This window comes from Cajanus cajan, chromosome 11, assembly GCF_000230855.2.
Source record: "Cajanus cajan strain Asha chromosome 11, NIPB_CcT2T_4, whole genome shotgun sequence".
NCBI lineage: Eukaryota > Viridiplantae > Streptophyta > Magnoliopsida > Fabales > Fabaceae > Cajanus > Cajanus cajan.
This window is the reverse complement of record NC_138527.1, coordinates 45331373-45350771: the sequence shown is the minus strand read 5'-3', so window position 1 is coordinate 45350771 and position 19399 is coordinate 45331373. Positions and strand designations below refer to the sequence as shown.

At 27.7% G+C, this 19399-nt stretch overlaps 2 protein-coding genes across 2 annotated transcripts; both read right to left on the bottom strand.

Moving 5' to 3' along the window:
- Nucleotides 1-1013: 1013 nt before the first annotated feature.
- LOC109801293 (mavicyanin) lies at nucleotides 1014-2607 on the bottom strand. Its single transcript, XM_020362326.3, has 2 exons — nucleotides 2243-2607; nucleotides 1014-1601 (listed from the first exon to the last, which is right to left on the bottom strand). Exons 1-2 carry the CDS (start codon nucleotides 2409-2411, stop codon nucleotides 1240-1242), a joined length of 531 nt encoding a protein of 176 aa, XP_020217915.1. The 5' UTR covers nucleotides 2412-2607; the 3' UTR covers nucleotides 1014-1239.
- Nucleotides 2608-4468: 1861 nt separating this feature from the next.
- LOC109800129 (Major facilitator superfamily protein) lies at nucleotides 4469-10020 on the bottom strand. The gene is made up of 5 exons (XM_083066553.1): nucleotides 9814-10020; nucleotides 8844-9169; nucleotides 7011-7135; nucleotides 5623-5914; nucleotides 4469-5333 (listed from the first exon to the last, which is right to left on the bottom strand). Exons 1-5 carry the CDS (start codon nucleotides 9944-9946, stop codon nucleotides 4641-4643), a joined length of 1569 nt encoding a protein of 522 aa, XP_082922679.1. The 5' UTR covers nucleotides 9947-10020; the 3' UTR covers nucleotides 4469-4640.
- Nucleotides 10021-19399: the final 9379 nt, after the last annotated feature.

Here is a 19399-nt window from a genome sequence, read left to right as displayed (position 1 = left end):
ATAAGAAAAAGTCATCTAACTCGATTTTTTTGGGGGATTTTCCCATTAAATTAGTGTGATTTTAAGGACATTGACTTCGCAAAGCTCATGAGAAGAGTTTGATAGATAATGCATAAAGATGGGACAGTACATAAAATAATATTATTTATGTAAAAAAGCCTAGTATGGGTTGGTTTAAGTTGGATTTTAAATTTAATTTAAAAGCCAAATTAATCCAATCAAAATTTAAGTTCATATTTTTGAATTATTATTCAATCAAATTATTTTTTATCCAATTTTAAATTTTGGTTTATAACTTATTTTTGCGATTTGCATTAGATTAGATAAATTTGCTAATACTCTTATCCGCTAATTTTGGTATGTAAATCTCTCTGATAGGTATAGTATGCCTCTTTACCTTTGTTATGTCTTTAGAAGGCTTGGAAACTGAGTAATAAAGAAAGAAAATATTTACAATTAGGAGTATTTGTGGATCCTTTGGTACGTGTACAAAGCATGTCCCAAACCTATTTGAGTTTATTTAATTTTTAAAATATTTTTTGATCAATTTTTACCAAATCAATCTAACTTTGATTAATTGATTCGGTTTATATCGTCAAATTTAAGTAAAAATCGAAATTAATATTTTATTTAAAGTTTTTTTTTAATCTTCATTCATTAACTTTTTCAATCTTAAATTTAAATTTTATCAATGGTAGGATAAAATATCAATCCCCAACTCATCCATAATTTGAGAAAGTAATTAAAACAATTTTAATATTATTTTCACTAATATTTTTTTTTTTGTTATAGACTGGGATTAAAAAAAAAGTTGATTAGGCTGAGTTTATTTCCCAAGTTGAAAATTTATGAATTTGAGAATTGAATTAATGATAATTAGTTTAAATCAAAATCGATGTAAAATAAATCAGTTATTCAAACTAATTCGAAACAATTATGTTTGGAATACTAATTTCGTTAATATGGCTGAATGAACACTAACAAGCCGCCCCATCAAGATGAAGGAACAAATATTTTAAAGTGAGTTAATTTTGCAACGTATTTTAATTCAAAATAACATTGATACATTTCAATTTTTGACTACGCGAAAAAAAATATAAAGTATGCCTACGATCTAGGCGAAGGATCTTGACAATGAAGCTCTAGAGAAATATAGTGACATGTCCCATTATTAAAAAAAATAAAATCGAAATGGCCTCATAAACCAAACTCTTGGCAACTAACAAGTACAAATCCGAATCATGCATAGCTAGAAAGAGCAAGTGCAAACAGTGCCATGGCGAAAGCCTTTGCAACAATGAATGAGGCTGCATTGTTCGGAGAAGGTGCAGGCACAGTGGCAGGGGGAACCGGAGAGGCCATTGCTGATGATGGTGTGGGTGCAGCTGCAGCAGATACCTTCACCACGTTAATGTCAACCTTCTGTCCTCCTTCGCAGTGACCAGGGATGCCACATATGAAGAAGTGGTGACCATAATTCGTTATCTTTATGGTGTCATTGCCTGTGCTCATGGTGCTCAACGGAGATGTTGCATTGCATGACTTGTACATTGCATGTGTCACTCGCATCACGTTGTGGAACTTGGCATTGTATTCAAAAACTGATTACACAAATTACCAACATTTCTCTTTTAATTCTTTCACTTATACCAATACTACTGCTACCAATAGAAAAATAAAGAAGCGCAGAGCACCATGAAAACCAAGGTAATGCAAATGAATATTGTGGGCCATTCTAATTAACAACTGTTTCATAACACATATCTAAATGCCCCTTGCAATCAAAACAAAAAAAGGTTAGGTGATTGAAAAGTAAATTCTCTCTGTTGAGGCACTAAAAACGTTGTCTTATAGTATGTTTAATATAAACTTATAAAGAGCTTTTCTACGATAAATAACTCTTTATATTTAATAGAGAAATGCTCGAAAATATTTTTAACTTATATTTAAACATGCTTTTATATTTCTAAATTCTAATAATAAAGAGCAGAATGATTAGAGTCCTAGATCAGAGAAATGTTGTTCATATCTTTTTTTTTTTTTTTAATTCTTATATTTTTTTCTACACCAAATTGTGCATGGATAGAAAGAGATCTGACGGAACTATTAACTTTTGGTAAGATTGTTTATTTTCTTTTGATTCTGAAAGGAGGTTGCATTGCAGGTACCATTTACAGGATTTTGAACTCAGTAATAATAATGAACATAAGTAAACCATAAAAATTGGAGTGAGGGGACTTACTGATAGTGTCACCAAGTTGGAAGTTCTTAGTAGCAGACCACTTCTTGTAATCTATATTACCAATGATGGTCCATCCAGCAGAGTCCCCAACCTTGTGCACAGCTGCATGTGAAACATGTAAAGCTGCCATCATCATCAAGAAAACCAAAGCTCTCTCGACCAATGTCATGTCTACAAGCTCTGCTCAGTAATTAGGAAACCCTTTTTCCTTTTTTTGAGGTTTGAGCAATTGAGGCTCTTCTCTTCTCTCTGGGATCTTTATGATATGTCCTTTTATATTACATAAATTTGTTTGGGAGATGGAGATAGGAACTTGAAGAACGGAGAAGTGAATTAGTTGGTCCCGTTCTTTTTTGTTATTATTTGTTTTGATGAAAACCTCCTTTTTAATATGAACAAAGTGGCCCCCTATGTCTCGTTGCAATCAAGTTAGGACGGTGGCAGTGGATGGAGGACTGTTTTCCTATTTTTAGCTAAATTTTGTTTGATCCCTTTTATTGTTAAATTGAAACTTTGTTAGATTATTATGTATGACAAAAAAATATTAATAACCTATAACTTGCATGAGATGTATGTAAAACTTATACAAGTGTCACTGTGTCATTTAAGAGTAAAAGTGGTCCAAGTTGTATTATTGCATGTAAGAGCGTTTTTAATTGGGTGGTATCTTATTGGGTTTTTTACCTTGACTTTCAAAAAGTAACAATCATGTGAAAATAAAATACTAGGAAAAAAAAGTGGGGCGCATGCAGAAAAAAAATTGATGAGAAAGAACATTAATAAATTGCGGTTAAAGCTGGCCTAATTAAGGATTATATAAGGGTGTTGAATCTTATATCTTGACAATACTAACGAAGTGCTAATGAAATAAAAACTTGATCCAAAAAATTGATAATTGGTCATATATTAATTGCATATATTCTCTATCCTTACAATCTGCTACATCGATGATCTTGGTTGTGTGAGGTTGTGAGACTTGAAAGGAAAGAATGTCGGGGGAAATGGTTTGGATCTGTGCGGCTACTGCACTTCATTGCAACCATCATCACCCATTTTTGTATTTTTAACGTGTTCTTGTCAAATGATTGGTGAGTATCATCATGACATAGCAACCGCATTTTGAAATATCATGATAACACATTGTTCCCATTTTGAGATGACATTGCTTTGCGCATGAGAAAAGCAATAAGCATTCGCTTTATACACCATCCAATACGTTATCATCATATACGAATATCAAATCCAGATGTCAAGTAATTGTTGAAGATAAATTGGGTGATTTATTGGTCAATTAAGCTTGTTTTCCATTAAACCCACTGAAAGGATTTTTTTCTCACATAAATAAGAAGCAAAACACTGTTTACTTTAAAACGGAGGCAAAAATATTGACATGAGTTGTGTCATTGTCATTTTATTCACCATTATTGATAGATTTTGATATAAAGAAAATCTATCTTCACAGTAATTTTTTTTTTTTTTCTAGACTAAGACAATTTTATTTGAATTAGATAATACTATAAATAATAAAATTATTTTTCTTCCAACATATTTAAGATTTAAACTCAAAATTATTAATTAAATCAGAATAAAACCTTACTTATTGATCTAGTTAGTCATAGTCAATGATCTGGTTACATACTCTACGGTATTATTATTTTAAGTATATGGTTTGATTATTTTAAAATACCACAACGTTTCTCGCTTATTATCATTACTCGTTCTGTTTCTTTGCCTTAGTACTATCTGCTCCTATTGCTGTTTCCTCAACCATTGTTAGATTCATTTTCACGTTTTGCTCCTTTATAATTAGGTACTGTCGTCAGAATTTCAAAGGGCCTAAAGGTTTGCATGGCGTAACTGTACAGTATAGTTTTGCAACAACAAATGTCAAAGCTAAAGTCATACTCTCTGCCTCCAGCTTATTGGTTGCCAAATTATTTGTTTTTATTCAACTTTCCACTTCCAAGCTCAAGCTATCGCATGAGAATAGTAGTTTAAGATTTGTGATTCCATGTTTTCAGAAATAAAAATAATAATTGAATGATGGAAATGGACTAACAACATCCCGGTACACAACATACACAAGCATTAAAGTCGTGTTTGACTTGTTTTTAATCAGTTGGAATTATAACAATGACAGTCAAACTCAAAATCTTATACATAAAGAAAAATAATTAGTGTATGGATTATGGAACAAGTTTTTTCCAAGAAGAAAAGCGAGCGAAGGGAAAAAAAAATTATCTATCTTATATGGCTTGCAAATCAGGATAATAAATGTTTGATCAACTCATAACAATGTTGCAGGCCTAGGAATAAAAAGAACTTGCTTAATTAGCTGCAACTAACCCACGTTCTTACTTAGCACGTACTCACTCTAAACCCTAATAAAATACTCATCTTACAACCTGGAGGCTGGATCATAGCCATTAGAAACATTGGCCACTTTCTCATCATAAGCATACTCATCATCGATAAACCTCTTCCAGAACCAATGCTGCTTCCACACCCTCTCCGTCATTTCTTCAATGGGGATATTCTTAGTCTCGGGCATGAGGAAAACCACGAAGATAGACATGATGAGGACCCAGCCAGAGAAGAACAAGAAGATGCCAAACTTGAAGTGGCACAGCATGGAGAGGAATGCCTGTGCAATGACGAATGTAAAGAGCAAGTTGACACAAACGGTGACACTCTGGCCAGCAGAACGAGTCTCCAATGGAAAAGTCTCACTTGGAATAAGCCACCCTAGAGGACCCCATGACCATGCAAACGCGGACACGAAAATGCACACCATAACAACCACCAGAATTGCAAAACCCTTGGAGAGATCATTAGAGTGGTCCGTCACCTTTATTCCCAAGAGGATTGCTATCACCACTTGAGACAAGAACATCTGCACGCCAGCTTCGAGCAAGAGCATGCGACGCCCCACTTTGTCCACTGAGTAGATGGAGACAATAGTGGAGAGAACATTGACTGCCCCTGTAATCACAGCAGAATAGAGGGATGCATCGTTCTTGAAGCCTAACGTGTTGAACAACACTGGGGCGTAGAACATGATAGCGTTGATGCCTGTGAATTGTTGGAATATCTGTTTTACAACACACAACCAAAACCAATGAGTTACGCTACAAAAACTGACAATGTAACACATTTAATTATTCATTGACTTGATATATTATTAACATGACCCGATTATCAGTGACAAGACATGCTAATGTAGATTACTGATATGGTATACATAAAATGACATGGTAAGTCGATAATTGATTTTTCACATCAATAATCAACACGTTATTATAATTAATTTTGCATGAAAATTTTGATTTTGGGTGATAAAAACACAAAAAATAAAAGATTAAGTCTAACACTTTAATTACCTGGAGGGCAATGGAAATGACAATTTGTGGTCTGTTTCTGCGCTTGATAAGATTCCTGAAGGGGTGTTTGACCTCTTGGGCCACACGACTTGCCTCGACGAGTTCCAAAAACTCAGGTTCAACGTTGTCAGTGCCACGAATTTTTTTGAGGACCGCTTTTCCTTCTTCTAAGCGTCCACGTTCGATGAGACTGTTGGGGGTGTCAACCACAAACAAGGCTCCCAAGGTGAGTAGAACTGCTGGGATACCCGCCAACCCCAGAGATAGCCTCCAACCCCACCCTCCTTTGATTCTGTCGATGCAGGTCATAACATCAATGATAGTCAATCAATTTGAACAGCAGTAGTACAACGTAAATCAAGACAGCAGATTCAGAATTCAATTATTATGTCTGGAAACTTTAACAATCATTTTACGTGACAACATAATGATTTTCAACAACATTGATTTCTTCACCAAAATCTTTGGCATGACTAAGCTGGTTTGACTTTATGGGTGATTTCATAATTACTAGCTACCTTGCATTTCTTTTACTACTACTTATTTTAAAAGTTTACATGCTACGGCAGGTTTTTTTTTTAGAGTAACGTTCTTCTCGGAATAATTTTTCACAACTGTGAGTGGTTATTCTTTTCCTCATAACTCATTAAATGGTTACCTAGTGAACATGGAGCTACAAGCCTACATCGTTTTCTATCAACTATTCTTTTTGGGCCTGGTCCATATAGACTTTTACCAAGTTGGGTTACCACGAGTCGCGTGAAAACGAAAGTCATGGACTCGGGGTGGGGTTTTATTTAATTCTCTCTCTCTCTCTTTTTTCTCTTTCTTAAAATGCAAAATATTGGAACAGGATTCTCAGTAATTCAAGTACTACAATGGGCGTAGTTCAAGATGTCACTGATGAACAGGAACCTAGTCTGTGTTTCTTTGAAGCGTGCAGCTTTGACCAGACCCAAACAGATGTCTCATGGATAAAATCTAAATGGACACTTGTTCAGGTTAGCAGATGACAGTACACTTCAAAGAGGCAAGCATGTGCTATACTATTTTGAATTTTGATTACGGCAATAAAAGTCATAGAAATTATCTTAATTTTGTTGTTTTCCATTCGACAGTTAGTTGAGTCTATGAGGTTAACAATTTTGACCGCTAGCACCCACACTAGTATGATCCATTAGTTCAATTTGCTAACCATTACTTATGATTATAACCTATTACGAAAGAAGTCAATAACATAGCAAAAAATAAAATTGTGTGGGGACTACTATTTTGACTATAACTTGCTCTTTAATTTCAAGCACATACATCATCTGATTCGTTTTTATTTCCAATGAACTAGTCATTTGAAGAAAAGTAAGCAATAGGGGTGCACAAAAGATACTTACTTGTTGGTGCCGTAGTTAACAAGGTTAGCAAATAGAATGCCAATTGTGACATTGAGCTGGAACAGTATATTCAATGCTCCACGAATTCTTGAAGGTGCGATCTCAGAAAGGAACACTGGTACGGCCTGTCATAAAAATGAAACACGAAATTTGAGTCAGTAAGGTTAATTTGCTTTCTGATACCATTAACTATTAATTAGTAAGACTTCATTTTAATTTTACTATTATTAATTGATTTGGACCACAAACAGCTTAGTTGTATTGCTTATATGCGTAAGAAATCCGCAAAAACAAGGTCAAAGTAATGATTACGCATTACTTTGACCTTGTGAACTACTTACAAAAGAAAAGAAAAAAAAAAGGGCCCCGAACTTTTTCTTTTTAATTCCAAAATGGAAACTCATTTCAAAATAGGAAGCTTCAAAGAATTGCGTCAAAGTGACAAACTAATAATCATAAAATATGGTACAAAAAGTGGTCCCTGTTCCTTATACAATCGTAGTGGTAAGAATATTTGAAGTATATAAAGGTGGTGGAAATGGATTGGAGAAGTTAATGGGTGATCAAGACTTTGGTTGTAACAAGAAAAATTATGGACAAGTGTCCCAAAAGTTTCAGTTTAAACTAGAGACTTGTCTTCCGTTGGCGCACGACAATCCACAATATAGTTGTGGGGACATTCATCTGTCCGAGACAAAGACTTTGGGATATATTTTTTATATGTTAAATTCTTAACATGTATATATTATCTATGCGTCGGCCATGTTCTCTGTATATAATATAGACACACGCAATGCACACCAAACAAAATCTGAATATACTAATTTTCGTCTTTGGACGAAAGGGACACGGGAATCTTGACTAGTTAAGTTTGAAGGCATAAAACAAAACCAACGATACACTTCAAATTGGAATAAAAAACTGTATTATAGAGGTGTACTGTGTAATGTTATCCCCTTTCATAATTTAGAAAAAATATCATATCCCATTGAACAAATACTCGAACTGGACATTTGTTGAACAAATGTGAACAATCCTAGACACAGTGACAACTGTGGCAGAGGATTCAATTGATTGAGCTAATTTAAAATAAATAAAGAAATAGATTTTAAGATTATATAAAAATAAAGGTAATTCATTTGCATTTTAGAGATTCTATGTGAAGTAGAAGCCAATTTCACGTCCATTTATTTTTTAAAACAGTTTTCAAAGTATAAAAAAGAAGTGATTTACTTTTTTCAGAAGTTTTATAAAACCAAAAAAGAAGTCAGAAGTTATTTTTTTCATTACATTGATAATTATAACTATACTTTTTCTATATATAAAAAACTAAAATAAACATTTAAAATTTTTTAAAAGCAACTTTCTAAAGCAAAAACATTAATTCTTTTTTCATGAAAAGAAAAAACTTAACAAAACCGTACAAAACTTTTTTCCATACATAAAAAAAAATACTATCTATTAAATAATAGATAGTAATCAATGAACGAATCGCATACTATCAAACATACATGTGCTCATTTATTTTTATTTCTCACTACCTTAGAAGCAATAACTCAAAAGTCAAGGCGCGGCATGCATCTAACTCCAATTAATTATTAGTATGTAACGTAAGTTGCGTAACCGATTTTTTTAAAGAATTAATTATACCTTTAATAGTAATTATATTGCAGTTATTTATTTAATGAAATAAAAATAAAATCAAATAATTTAAAAAATATAATTAATTATCGGTATAAAATTTTTTACATCAGAATGTATGGATGATTAACTATTTTTAAAATAAAACTAGTAATAAAATAAAATGAAGCGTAAAAGAAATAGTGATGAAACCTGATTAGCAAAGCCAACTCCACAACCAAGTAAGAGCCTCCCAACGATGAGCATGGCAAGGTCTTGAGCAGCAGCATTAAACACAACACCACCGATGAAGAAAAAGCCAGCAATTAACATGGTAAGTCTTCTCCCTAACCTACGCGTCGTGTAGGAGGCGAAAAAGGTTGAAGTCAAACCAGCAAGGTACAGTGACGACGTGAAAAGCTGCAATCCTTGGTTGTCGTATTTGCAGTAATTACTGTCTAGTCCTTTCTCTAACACTGTCTTTCTGTATACCGATGGAAAAAACTTCTTCAAGAACGGTGGCATAGACGTCACACCACCTGATTAACATTATATAATTAATTAATACAACCATTTCATTTAAATCAAAAACAAAAAATTAATGAAGTATTGACCATGTGAAATATATTGGCATTAGCAAGTGAGTTATGTGAAATCTCGAAATTGCCCTTACAGGTTATTTGGTTAAAATGCGGTGGTTGAGCAATTTTGGGAACTTACGTGAGATTCCCATATTAACGCCTCACCAGTCATCAAGGCAAACCAGTATCCGTTCAACCTCTTTTGGTTTTTTAGGTGAAAAAAAACTAATATTGTAAATATTTCATTATCCAATCCAAAATTGTTTTTTTCATAACTGCTATGTCAAATTAACTTTTCTTACGATTTTGTTCATCAAGAAAAGTTTATGTTATCTACCACTTAATGCGATTTCGTAACGTAACCCCTAATATTTTTGGAGTTTACAATAACATCTTTGGTAGAAAGAGATAGTAATGTATTTTAAACAATAAGGGATAAATGTCTAATAAGTGAGTCTAGTATTCCTTAAACAATTGAGGAAAATTAGAATAAGAATAGAAATTAATACATGAGAATTATTAGAAATTAAAAAAATGATTTTTGTTTTACTTTTTAAAAAATAGGGTGTGGCTAGGTAGGTGAAAAAGAAAAAACTGTAGACCTGAAACGCCGACGTCGTAGCCGAACATGAGACCTCCGGTGGCAGCCATGATGCATGAAATGATGACGATCGGAGTAATTTTGGCCTCGAATTCGCCGCCTCCGCCGCCATTGGTGAAACCTCCGCCGGCCATGGGTAGTGTTTGGAACGAAGAATCAAACAGAAAAAACAAAGGCAATGCGAGAGAGAGAGAGTGTTGGTAATGAAAATTGTGAAGAGAGTGAAGAGTTATTTATAAGCGAGGGAGAAGGACGGTGATGATGCAAATGGAGCCACGTGGCCTTTTCAGATTCACTTTTTACTCTTATCTTCCTTCTTGATGGCTATCAAGTCAAACCCCGGATTTGGTTAATAGTTAATATATACAGCTAACAATTTTGATTCTATATCTTATAATTAGATTATTAGTCACCAGACTAACCACATCCTCATCTAATCACCTTCAACTAACTCTATATCTTCTGTTTTTAAGCCAATTTTACTCACTATCTTTAAAATTATATAAACTCTTCTTTTATTAGTTGAATCTGTACCATTTTTCATTCTTACACTGCACTATTCAACTTTTTAATTATTAATAAAATCTTATTACTGAAAAAAATACATAATTAATGTAACAATATATAATAAATTATAAATTTACGATAATTTTAAACATTCATTTTAATTGACGACTTTATTTTTAAATTTTATTTTCTTTATTCATTTTTAGAAAAGTCATTATAATTTATATCTTTAATTAAAAGTTAGTTGTAAAGCCATTATCCACTCTCTCTATCTAATTGTCCAAAAGAATCTATCCATTTTTTTTCTCATTTTATTTGTCTGAATTCACGTACAATTTATTTGTCTTAAATTTCTTATTTTTATAACATATATATCTATATATTAAATATGAACAATTATCTTATGCAATAATAATTTTACAAACATTTCTTCAACAAAAAAGTTTGTATGAATTTTTTTAAATTTTTATTTAAATTATTTTTTATTTATCATAAATATTTATTAAATACATATTAATATTTTAAAATAAATTATTGATAAATAAAAAATATGCTAAAATATAAATTATTTATCATCAATTTACAATATAATTTATATGGATTTTTTTTTGTTCGTCCCTGGAGTATCCACTGCCGATACCGGTGACTAATCTCCTCGCTACGTTAGAGGCACCTCAAAGGGTGGGATATAAATTTTAAATATAATTTATATGTTTAAAAATATCTATTTATATAAATTTTAAATATAATTTATATATTCAACGTAGTATTTATATATATAATTTATTATAAATTTTAATTATATATAATAAACATATTTATACATTACACAAACTAAAATATTAGTTTATAAATTAAGTTTTAATAATTTTTAAAATAAATTATCAATAATTAAAAATAATTTTGTGTCACGATATAAATTAGTTATCTTAAATCTAAAATATATTTATTTGATTAAAAATGTTCATTAATTATACAATTCAATTATAATATATTTTTATATTTATTATAAAAAAATGTATAAAATAAATTTAGCTAATTTGTACTTTTAGTTTCCTATGACACCCAAATTTTGATCTCCCAAATTTTAATTCTATAATGTTCTTCCTTAATTTTATAAAATCTATAATTTTTTATCAATATTAATTATTTATGTACTAACTGCTAAAATTATAATATTGATATATTAAGAAGATGACATACTAATTCTTTATCATTTACTGATAAAAAAAAATTAAAAAAATCATTTTATAATAATAATCAAATAAAAAATATTTAAACTAGTATTTTAAAACATATAAAAGTGCTTTAAAATTAAATTTAATTAACAAAAAACATTAAATTTGAAATTAAACTGGATTATAAAATGAGCTTAATTTAATATATTATTAAGGTAATAATTTTTACAAGATCCACTGATTAAAAATTATATAACATATGTAATTTTTTAAGACTCCTTTGGAGTTAAAGATAAGATAAAATAAATCATTTTATGCTAATTTAGTGGATATTATTTAATGCATGAAAATATATAACCATTATTGTCTTACTATTTATTTTATCTTGATGGATTAGTAATTAATTATCATTCAATTATTAAAAATATTTATTTAATTTATCTTTTGTCTAACAAATATTTATTTTATCCTATTGGCTATTCTAATATTCTATCGGGATCAGGAAATTATTATCACATTGGAGGAATTGGTTACAACAAACACACGCATGAACTAAAATTGAAATTGTATCTTCTGTTAGAGTCTTTTTACGAATGAGTTTTAATCATTTTATTTTTTAATATTTTATTTTCTAGTATTGTTTTCCTACTCAACTTTCCTTTCTCCTTACTTTTTTTTTATTACTAATTTTATTTAAGATGTAAACTTTCTCGTTTTGAATCTATTTTCCATTTTACTAAAAAAATTAAATAAGACTAATATTTAAAATATTTAAAAATATAATTAAAATAATTTCGTATTGAATATACTATATCGAAATGATGCATTTGTTATATATTAACACGTCTGACAAGTGACGATATATTTTCGTACGAAGCTATAATCATATAATCAAATTCCATCGGTGTGAACGGAATTTACGGTGTCCAGTTCCAGTCCCTTTAGAACTAGAGCCCAATTTATACACAGCGACAGGAATATAAAATAAAATTCAACGTAAAATATAATTTTTTTTCTCACCTATTATTTATGTTTTCAATTAGATCGATTAAATTTAAAAAGTTTTATTTTAATTCTTTAAAATATCTGCGATTTAATGTGTTATTTGGGAGAGGAATCTTGTTCATAAACATAGAGATATAATCAATAATATCAAAGATTTGGTGGAGAAAGATTGATGAGTTGTATTTGTTGGGATCCCGAGAGAGATTAATTAAGTAGCTCATGTTCTTGCAAGTTGGGGAGCTAGACTAGGAACTCAACATGTAACATGAAGGAGTCCTCCAAATTTTGTGTTTCAAGTGTACGGGGATGATCTTTGTTCGTTACACTAATTTCATTTTTTTCTTGTTTTTGTTCTTTATTTTTTCCACAACACAAAAAGAAAGACTAAATTAATCATTCCGTTAATTTATCAGTTAATTTAATCATATATAACAAGTTATAAAGATGTCTCATCAACTAAATTTAACCAAAAATAACGAAATAACCAATTCATCTAATATATAAAAATAATTCAAAAAAATAAAGTAATGTTTTTTTAACTTTAAAATATCATATTGAAATTTAAAATAAAAATAAAAGACTTAAATTATATTTTAACTTAAAAGTTATATATAATAAAAGAAGTAACATGTGGAAATTATGTGAAAAATCATTTTTACTATAATATGGCCACCAAATAAAAAGACTCTTTCCCATATAATTTAGGGAATATATAATAGTTACTCGAGTGAAACTATAAAATATATAATAAAAAATATTAATTTCTCATCTTTTCACAACACAACTATCATTGATAATTTCACTAATTTTGTTGTTTTATCATCATTTTAACGGCATTATAAGAAGTGTAGACGTGAGTTTATATGTGAGGTAACATGACTCACAAATAAATATATTTAAAATAATGATTTTATTATTTTTAATTAATTTAACTTGAAGTTGAGGTTGATAGGATAAATAAGTTAGGTCAGTTCATGCAAACTTGTTATAACTCTAATATATAAATATGAATAATTATTTTGTGTGAGAACATTTTTAAAAATATTTTTTTTATGAAAATATTTTTAATATATTTTATTGCAATGTAAATTATTTATTATAAATCTAATAAGTATAGTTTATATATTTAAAAATATTTATTTATTTAAATTATATATATAATTTATATATTTAAATACAATATTTATTTTTATATAATATTTTTTAAAATTTAGTTATATATGATATACATTAAACATGTGTATTGTATAAGTTAAAATACTAATTATCTAAAAAAAATTATTTTCCTTCATTTAAAATTCTGCATAATATTTTTCTTTTATTTTTTTTTCTCATTTTTTGAGTTGTTAAAAATCAGTATGTTGTTACTTGTTGGTCTTTTGTGTGTATTTTTTTTATTTTGTTAATTTTATATTTTTAAGTCATGTAAATTAACTCAAAATAACTCATCTAATCTATCAACTCATGATGGGTTAACTATATTTTAGATTTTATTTTGCTAGAATAAAATAGTCTCTTTTTTAACTAACGTGTGATGATTCACGTATGAAAATCAACTTAATTCACTTCTAATATCTCCATAGACATTATTATAATTATAATTATTACAATTACTATTACTATTACACTATTACTGCACTAATATCATCATGCATCATCAATAAAATCACCATGTCACAGTTGAGAATGACAAAAAAAGCATACTTGTGAATAATTCAAAATGTATTTTTTTAGTTAAATCAGTACTTGTTTATTAATGAAATTGAGTCGACTAATTAGATGCTTATACACGCGAGTACTCTCAATTTAAAATCATTTAAATATTTTAATTATATAACAAGTAAATTTATATAATTGATTTTAAGTGTAAAATTATATTTCAATTTTTTCTCAATATAAAATTAAGTTACAAAAATTATTTTTTATTATAAATACATTTTAAAATATTTTTTAACCTTTTTTAAACTTCATATTTTAACAAATTACGTTGATACCCAATTAATATGTACTCATGTAAATTCACGCGGGTATGAGAAAAATACTATACTTGCACTTGTCTCATTCCTATAATCACAATTATCACCATTACTAGTATCACAATCTTTTATCACCATTAAACTCATCCTTATTTTAACTATTATTGTTCCTATCACTATTGTGTATCTTAATTATTGCACTTTAGAGATGTCAAAGTGAAACCATCCCAATTTACTTTAGTTGTCTTAGTATTGGTTATTCATAAAAGAAGTCAAACTAACTCTATAATCACTAGCTACAATGATTTTTTTTAGTTACTCATAAAATATAACATAGTTTAAATCTTGCCTTTAATTAATGGACTAGTGATGAGTTGACTCACTTAATTTTAAAAACATAAAATAAATATAAAAAAATAGACAAATAAAAAAAATACAAAAGCTGCAACACAACAATAGTTTATAACAAACTCAAACAATTAAATAAAAGAAAGTTAAGTTGACTCAAATGAACATGTTTTAACTTAATAAGAACAACTCACTCACTAAGGTGAGTTATAGTTTTTATAAATTGTTCAACGCATGAGTTAAGTAGGTCCCTAGGTTAGAATTTTGACAACATTATAATCCTTATTATTACTTTTTTTTATTTATTATTGTACATATAATATTTCTTTCATTATTTTAGTCATTGACACCTTTATTATTATGGTTACTACATTATTTTACAATCATTTATCAATTGCATTATATCTGAACGTACCTATATTATCAAATAATATAATAAAAAATTAATTTAGACTTTTATTATTATTATTATTATTATTATTATTATTAAGGAGCATTTTTTGTCAAACATGGGACAATCTTTTTCGAAATTTTGATAAATACCAAATAGGTAGGTATCTTTCACAATTTGAAAAGCATGCCCCTCGACACTCGTGTTAACCTAGTAATCAATTTAGACTTTTAATTCCATATTTAATATCAACATAAAAATATAAAATCTATAACTTTGAAATTAAAATTTTAAATTATATTTAATTTAATTTATATATTTAAAAATATTTATTTATATGTCAACCCTAATGTATTAAACATAAATTATCTTACATGAGAATATTTTTTAAAGACTATTATCTGACAAAAAAATCTTTGTAAGAATTATTTTAATTTCTTCTCTAATTTAATATTTTATTTATTGTATTTATTTATAAATTAAATTAACTTCTTTATATTAAATGTGAATACTATCTTACGCAATAGTTTTTATTTTTAAGGATTGTTTTAGGTTCTTAATTATATAATTCAATTTTTTTATTTATCATATTTATTTATAAATTAAAATTTAATATTATTTAAATAAATTATTATTAAATAAAATAATATTGTATTTCAGTATAAACTATTTATTTTATATCTAAAATATAATTTATGTATTTAAAATATCTATTTATATACATTTTAAATATATTTCATATTTTAAATATAATATTTATTTATATATATAATTTATTAAAAAATTTAATTTTATATAATAAATATTTAACATGTGAAATACACTTATTAAAATATAATTTATATTTAAAGTACAGTAAACACTCATATAAACGCATGTATGTCTCAATTACGAGTTGAAACTTTCATGTGCTAGAATATTTTTTCTATTTAAAGTAACTTAAACACATGATATAAGCACATATACCTTAATTACGAGTTAAAACCTTCATCCAAACACAAGTGTTCATTTGATGCTTAAAACTAGACAAATTAAATTTGAGGTTGTAATTCGAATTAAACATTACATTTTTAATTACGACGTTTATAAATCCATTTATAACTAAAATCATAAAACATAATTCTAAAGCCTAACTACGTGAAATTCTCATACAATTAAAACTAACATCGACAATTTTCAACCCCTAATATGTCAATCACATTTCCCAAACCCACACCTACTGTGCATTGTTTTTATTTTTACCATTGTTAATTACCGCTTTTGACGTATTAATTTATCACAATTTTGATGTTGTAATTGCTTTCATATGAGTAATATTTCAACTAATCACTGTTATAACTCTCATTATTATTACTTTTTTTATTATTATTATACTAATTTGGTAATGATTAACCTCTATTATGAATTTATCAAATCACTTTAAGTGAAACTTCTCTCTTTCAAATTACAAATTTTTTAAACACAAGATTGAAATTCAAAATCTTATTTAAGAAAATTGAATTTAGTATCATTCAAATCTTATTGATTATTATTATTATCCCTAATTTCATTATCGTTACAAAACCATCATTCTCCTCATAATTACTTTTATCTATGTTACCAAGTTTTTTTTTTTGTTTTTTACGTAGTTCTAATTAGAATTTTAAAATAATAATACTTAACATTAAATTACAATTTAATATTCTAATTCTTTATATATAACTCAAATATAACACCAGCTAGAGATGCAAAATACCATTTTATAATGGGTTTTTCCACTGGTTGTTAAACATAATTAATGTTTGATATAACAACACATAATTTAATGTATATATATATATATATATATAAAATTAGGAACTATATATGTTCGCCAACAAACAAAAATACGGGTCAAACTAAACAAAGAAAAATGTCAGAAGTCATAATTGGCAGTTTTACGTTTATCTCTTGATTCATGCAACTTCTCATAATGATTATATCAATGATTTGAGAAAAAGTACGTTAACTTCTCAAATTAGATATTGGAATTGGATCTATATATAATACTATGATCCTGCTGCAAATGAATTGGAAGAAACTGTAATTCAGTTGTTGGTTTCATCAGGTGGGGGGTTGTTTAAAAGAAGTGAATATGAAGAGTCGATCGCGAGGTTGTAAGAGTCATGCAAATTGTGATCAATTTCCAAGGCGGTCGCGTCAAAGGGGAAAATAAGGGTTTTGATTTGGTGATTTTGCGTTTGTGTGAAGTGTGAACAACACAAGAAGAAGAATACAAAACTATTTTTTTCGAGTATATTAGTTTTTATTTTTCCAACCATAACTATTGAGTCAGTGGTCAAACACCCCAAGTGGTTCGGATTTCCATGCAAAAGATCAAATCAATGTCCATTTTCATTCATGCATGTCCAGCTCCTGTTAAAACTTAAAACCTTCAACTCATTTCCATACAGAAAGATATATTGGTTGGTATAAGGGTTAAAGATTTGGATTTCTTAACTAAAGTTCTGTTTAAGGGAAGTCATTGTCATGTGTGTTAGCAATACTATTATCATTGTAAAGAAATATAAAGAATGAGAGGAAATTAAAAAAGCGTTTCAACTAAAATATAGTAGTATTAAATAATTAATGATGGTGTTTATGGAAGCAAAAAGAGTGGGTGGGATAAGTAAAAAGTGAGGATCCGAATTGGAAATGTGATATAGGATTAGCTTAGTCGACATAGAAAAGGAATGATATAATGGTGTGACGTAGCAGATTGTGTGATGAAATGAAAGTGAGAGAATTCTGATCGCTTTCACATGTGCTCATATCTGTCACCTAAAACCCTGAAACGTGTGACTAGGTCTGGCCTGCTCTTCTAGAAACAGGGATATTTTTTTTAAATTACTAATAGTTAAATAATATAAAATTTAATTATAATATTCATGTCTTTCACTATAAATCTTAAAGTACTTGTTTTAAAATAAGTAAAGAAGAAAGAAAAATCAGGGATCGTTCCAAAATCATTCCGAATGATTAAAATGTTTAATTTAAATTATAAAATATTAAATTAAATAATTATTTTATAATAAATTTATCAAAAAATATTAATATTTTAATATTTCAGAAGATAATTTGAAGATCGTTTCGAAGATGTATCAAAAGAAAATATTACTTAAACATTTTTATAAAAAAAATGTAATTTATTTTTAACAAATTCATTTATTTGAAATGCACACGCTTTTACTACTCATGTAAGAAAATATTTTAGAAGAGAATTTTTAAACCTTGAGAAAATTTAATATTAAAGAATGAAGTGTAATTTTCAGTTAATAATTAACCAATTCATTATTCCTTGTATTAATTAATTAATATTTTTACTTTATAACTTTTATTTGTTTTAAGTTTTTTTATGTGTATAATAGCAATCATAAAGATTAAATAACTTAAAGTTTTAAATATTTATCTCAATCTCACCACTGAGTTTATTACAGTAATTTTTTTAGTGTCTTTGTAGATATGACATAAGAATTAAGAAATAAAATTGACGCTCCTAATAAATTGTTATGCAATATACATACATATATATATATATATATATATATATATATATATATATATATCATGTATCTAATTTATTGATTAATTTATCTAAGATTTAATATTCTCGGTTATCATTTTTTTCTTTCTAATTTAATGATAAATGTGTAAAATAATTAAAAATTAACTAGTATACTTGATAAAACAATAGTTATTATTATATTGAATTTTAAAAAAAATTGATGTATTATAGTGTCATTAAGTTATAAATCATCTTAAATATAATATTTAAAATCATTACTGTCAGTAATCATATTTATTTTTTCTATATTTAAATTAGAATAAATCTTAAACGGAAGTGTTTTTAACTATTATTAATTAATAATAATTTTTAGCTATTTTTTAAGAATATTATTTTTAAGTTTTTATTTTTTATTTTTATTTTATGAAAAGTTTCAATATTTCATAAAATAAATTATCAATAGTTAAAAATAACATTCTATTTCGATATAGATTATTTACCAAAAGTTATTAGTTCAAGTAATTTAGCAATTGAATTTTTTAACTAAAGATTAAGATTCCATCTTTGTCTTAAACATAAAGTTGTGACTGAAGGTACCATTTATCTCTATAATAACTAACATACTAAAAAAAGTTATATCTCCTAACCAAATCAAAATG

What these genes read in the sequence shown, in the direction of transcription:
- LOC109801293 (XM_020362326.3), bottom strand. Translation starts at nt 2,411, where the DNA reads ATGACATTGGTCGAGAGAGCTTTGGTTTTCTTGATGATGATGGCAGCT. An exon ending in CCAACTTGGTGACACTATCA is followed by an intron (nt 1,602 to 2,242) that starts GTAAGTCCCCTC and finishes TTGTGTAATCAG; the next exon opens with TTTTTGAATACAATGCCAAG.
- LOC109800129 (XM_083066553.1), bottom strand. Translation starts at nt 9,946, where the DNA reads ATGGCCGGCGGAGGTTTCACCAATGGCGGCGGAGGCGGCGAATTCGAG. An exon ending in CTACGACGTCGGCGTTTCAG is followed by an intron (nt 9,170 to 9,813) that starts GTCTACAGTTTT and finishes AATGTTAATCAG; the next exon opens with GTGGTGTGACGTCTATGCCA. An exon ending in GTTAACTACGGCACCAACAA is followed by an intron (nt 5,915 to 7,010) that starts GTAAGTATCTTT and finishes CTGCATCGACAG; the next exon opens with AATCAAAGGAGGGTGGGGTT.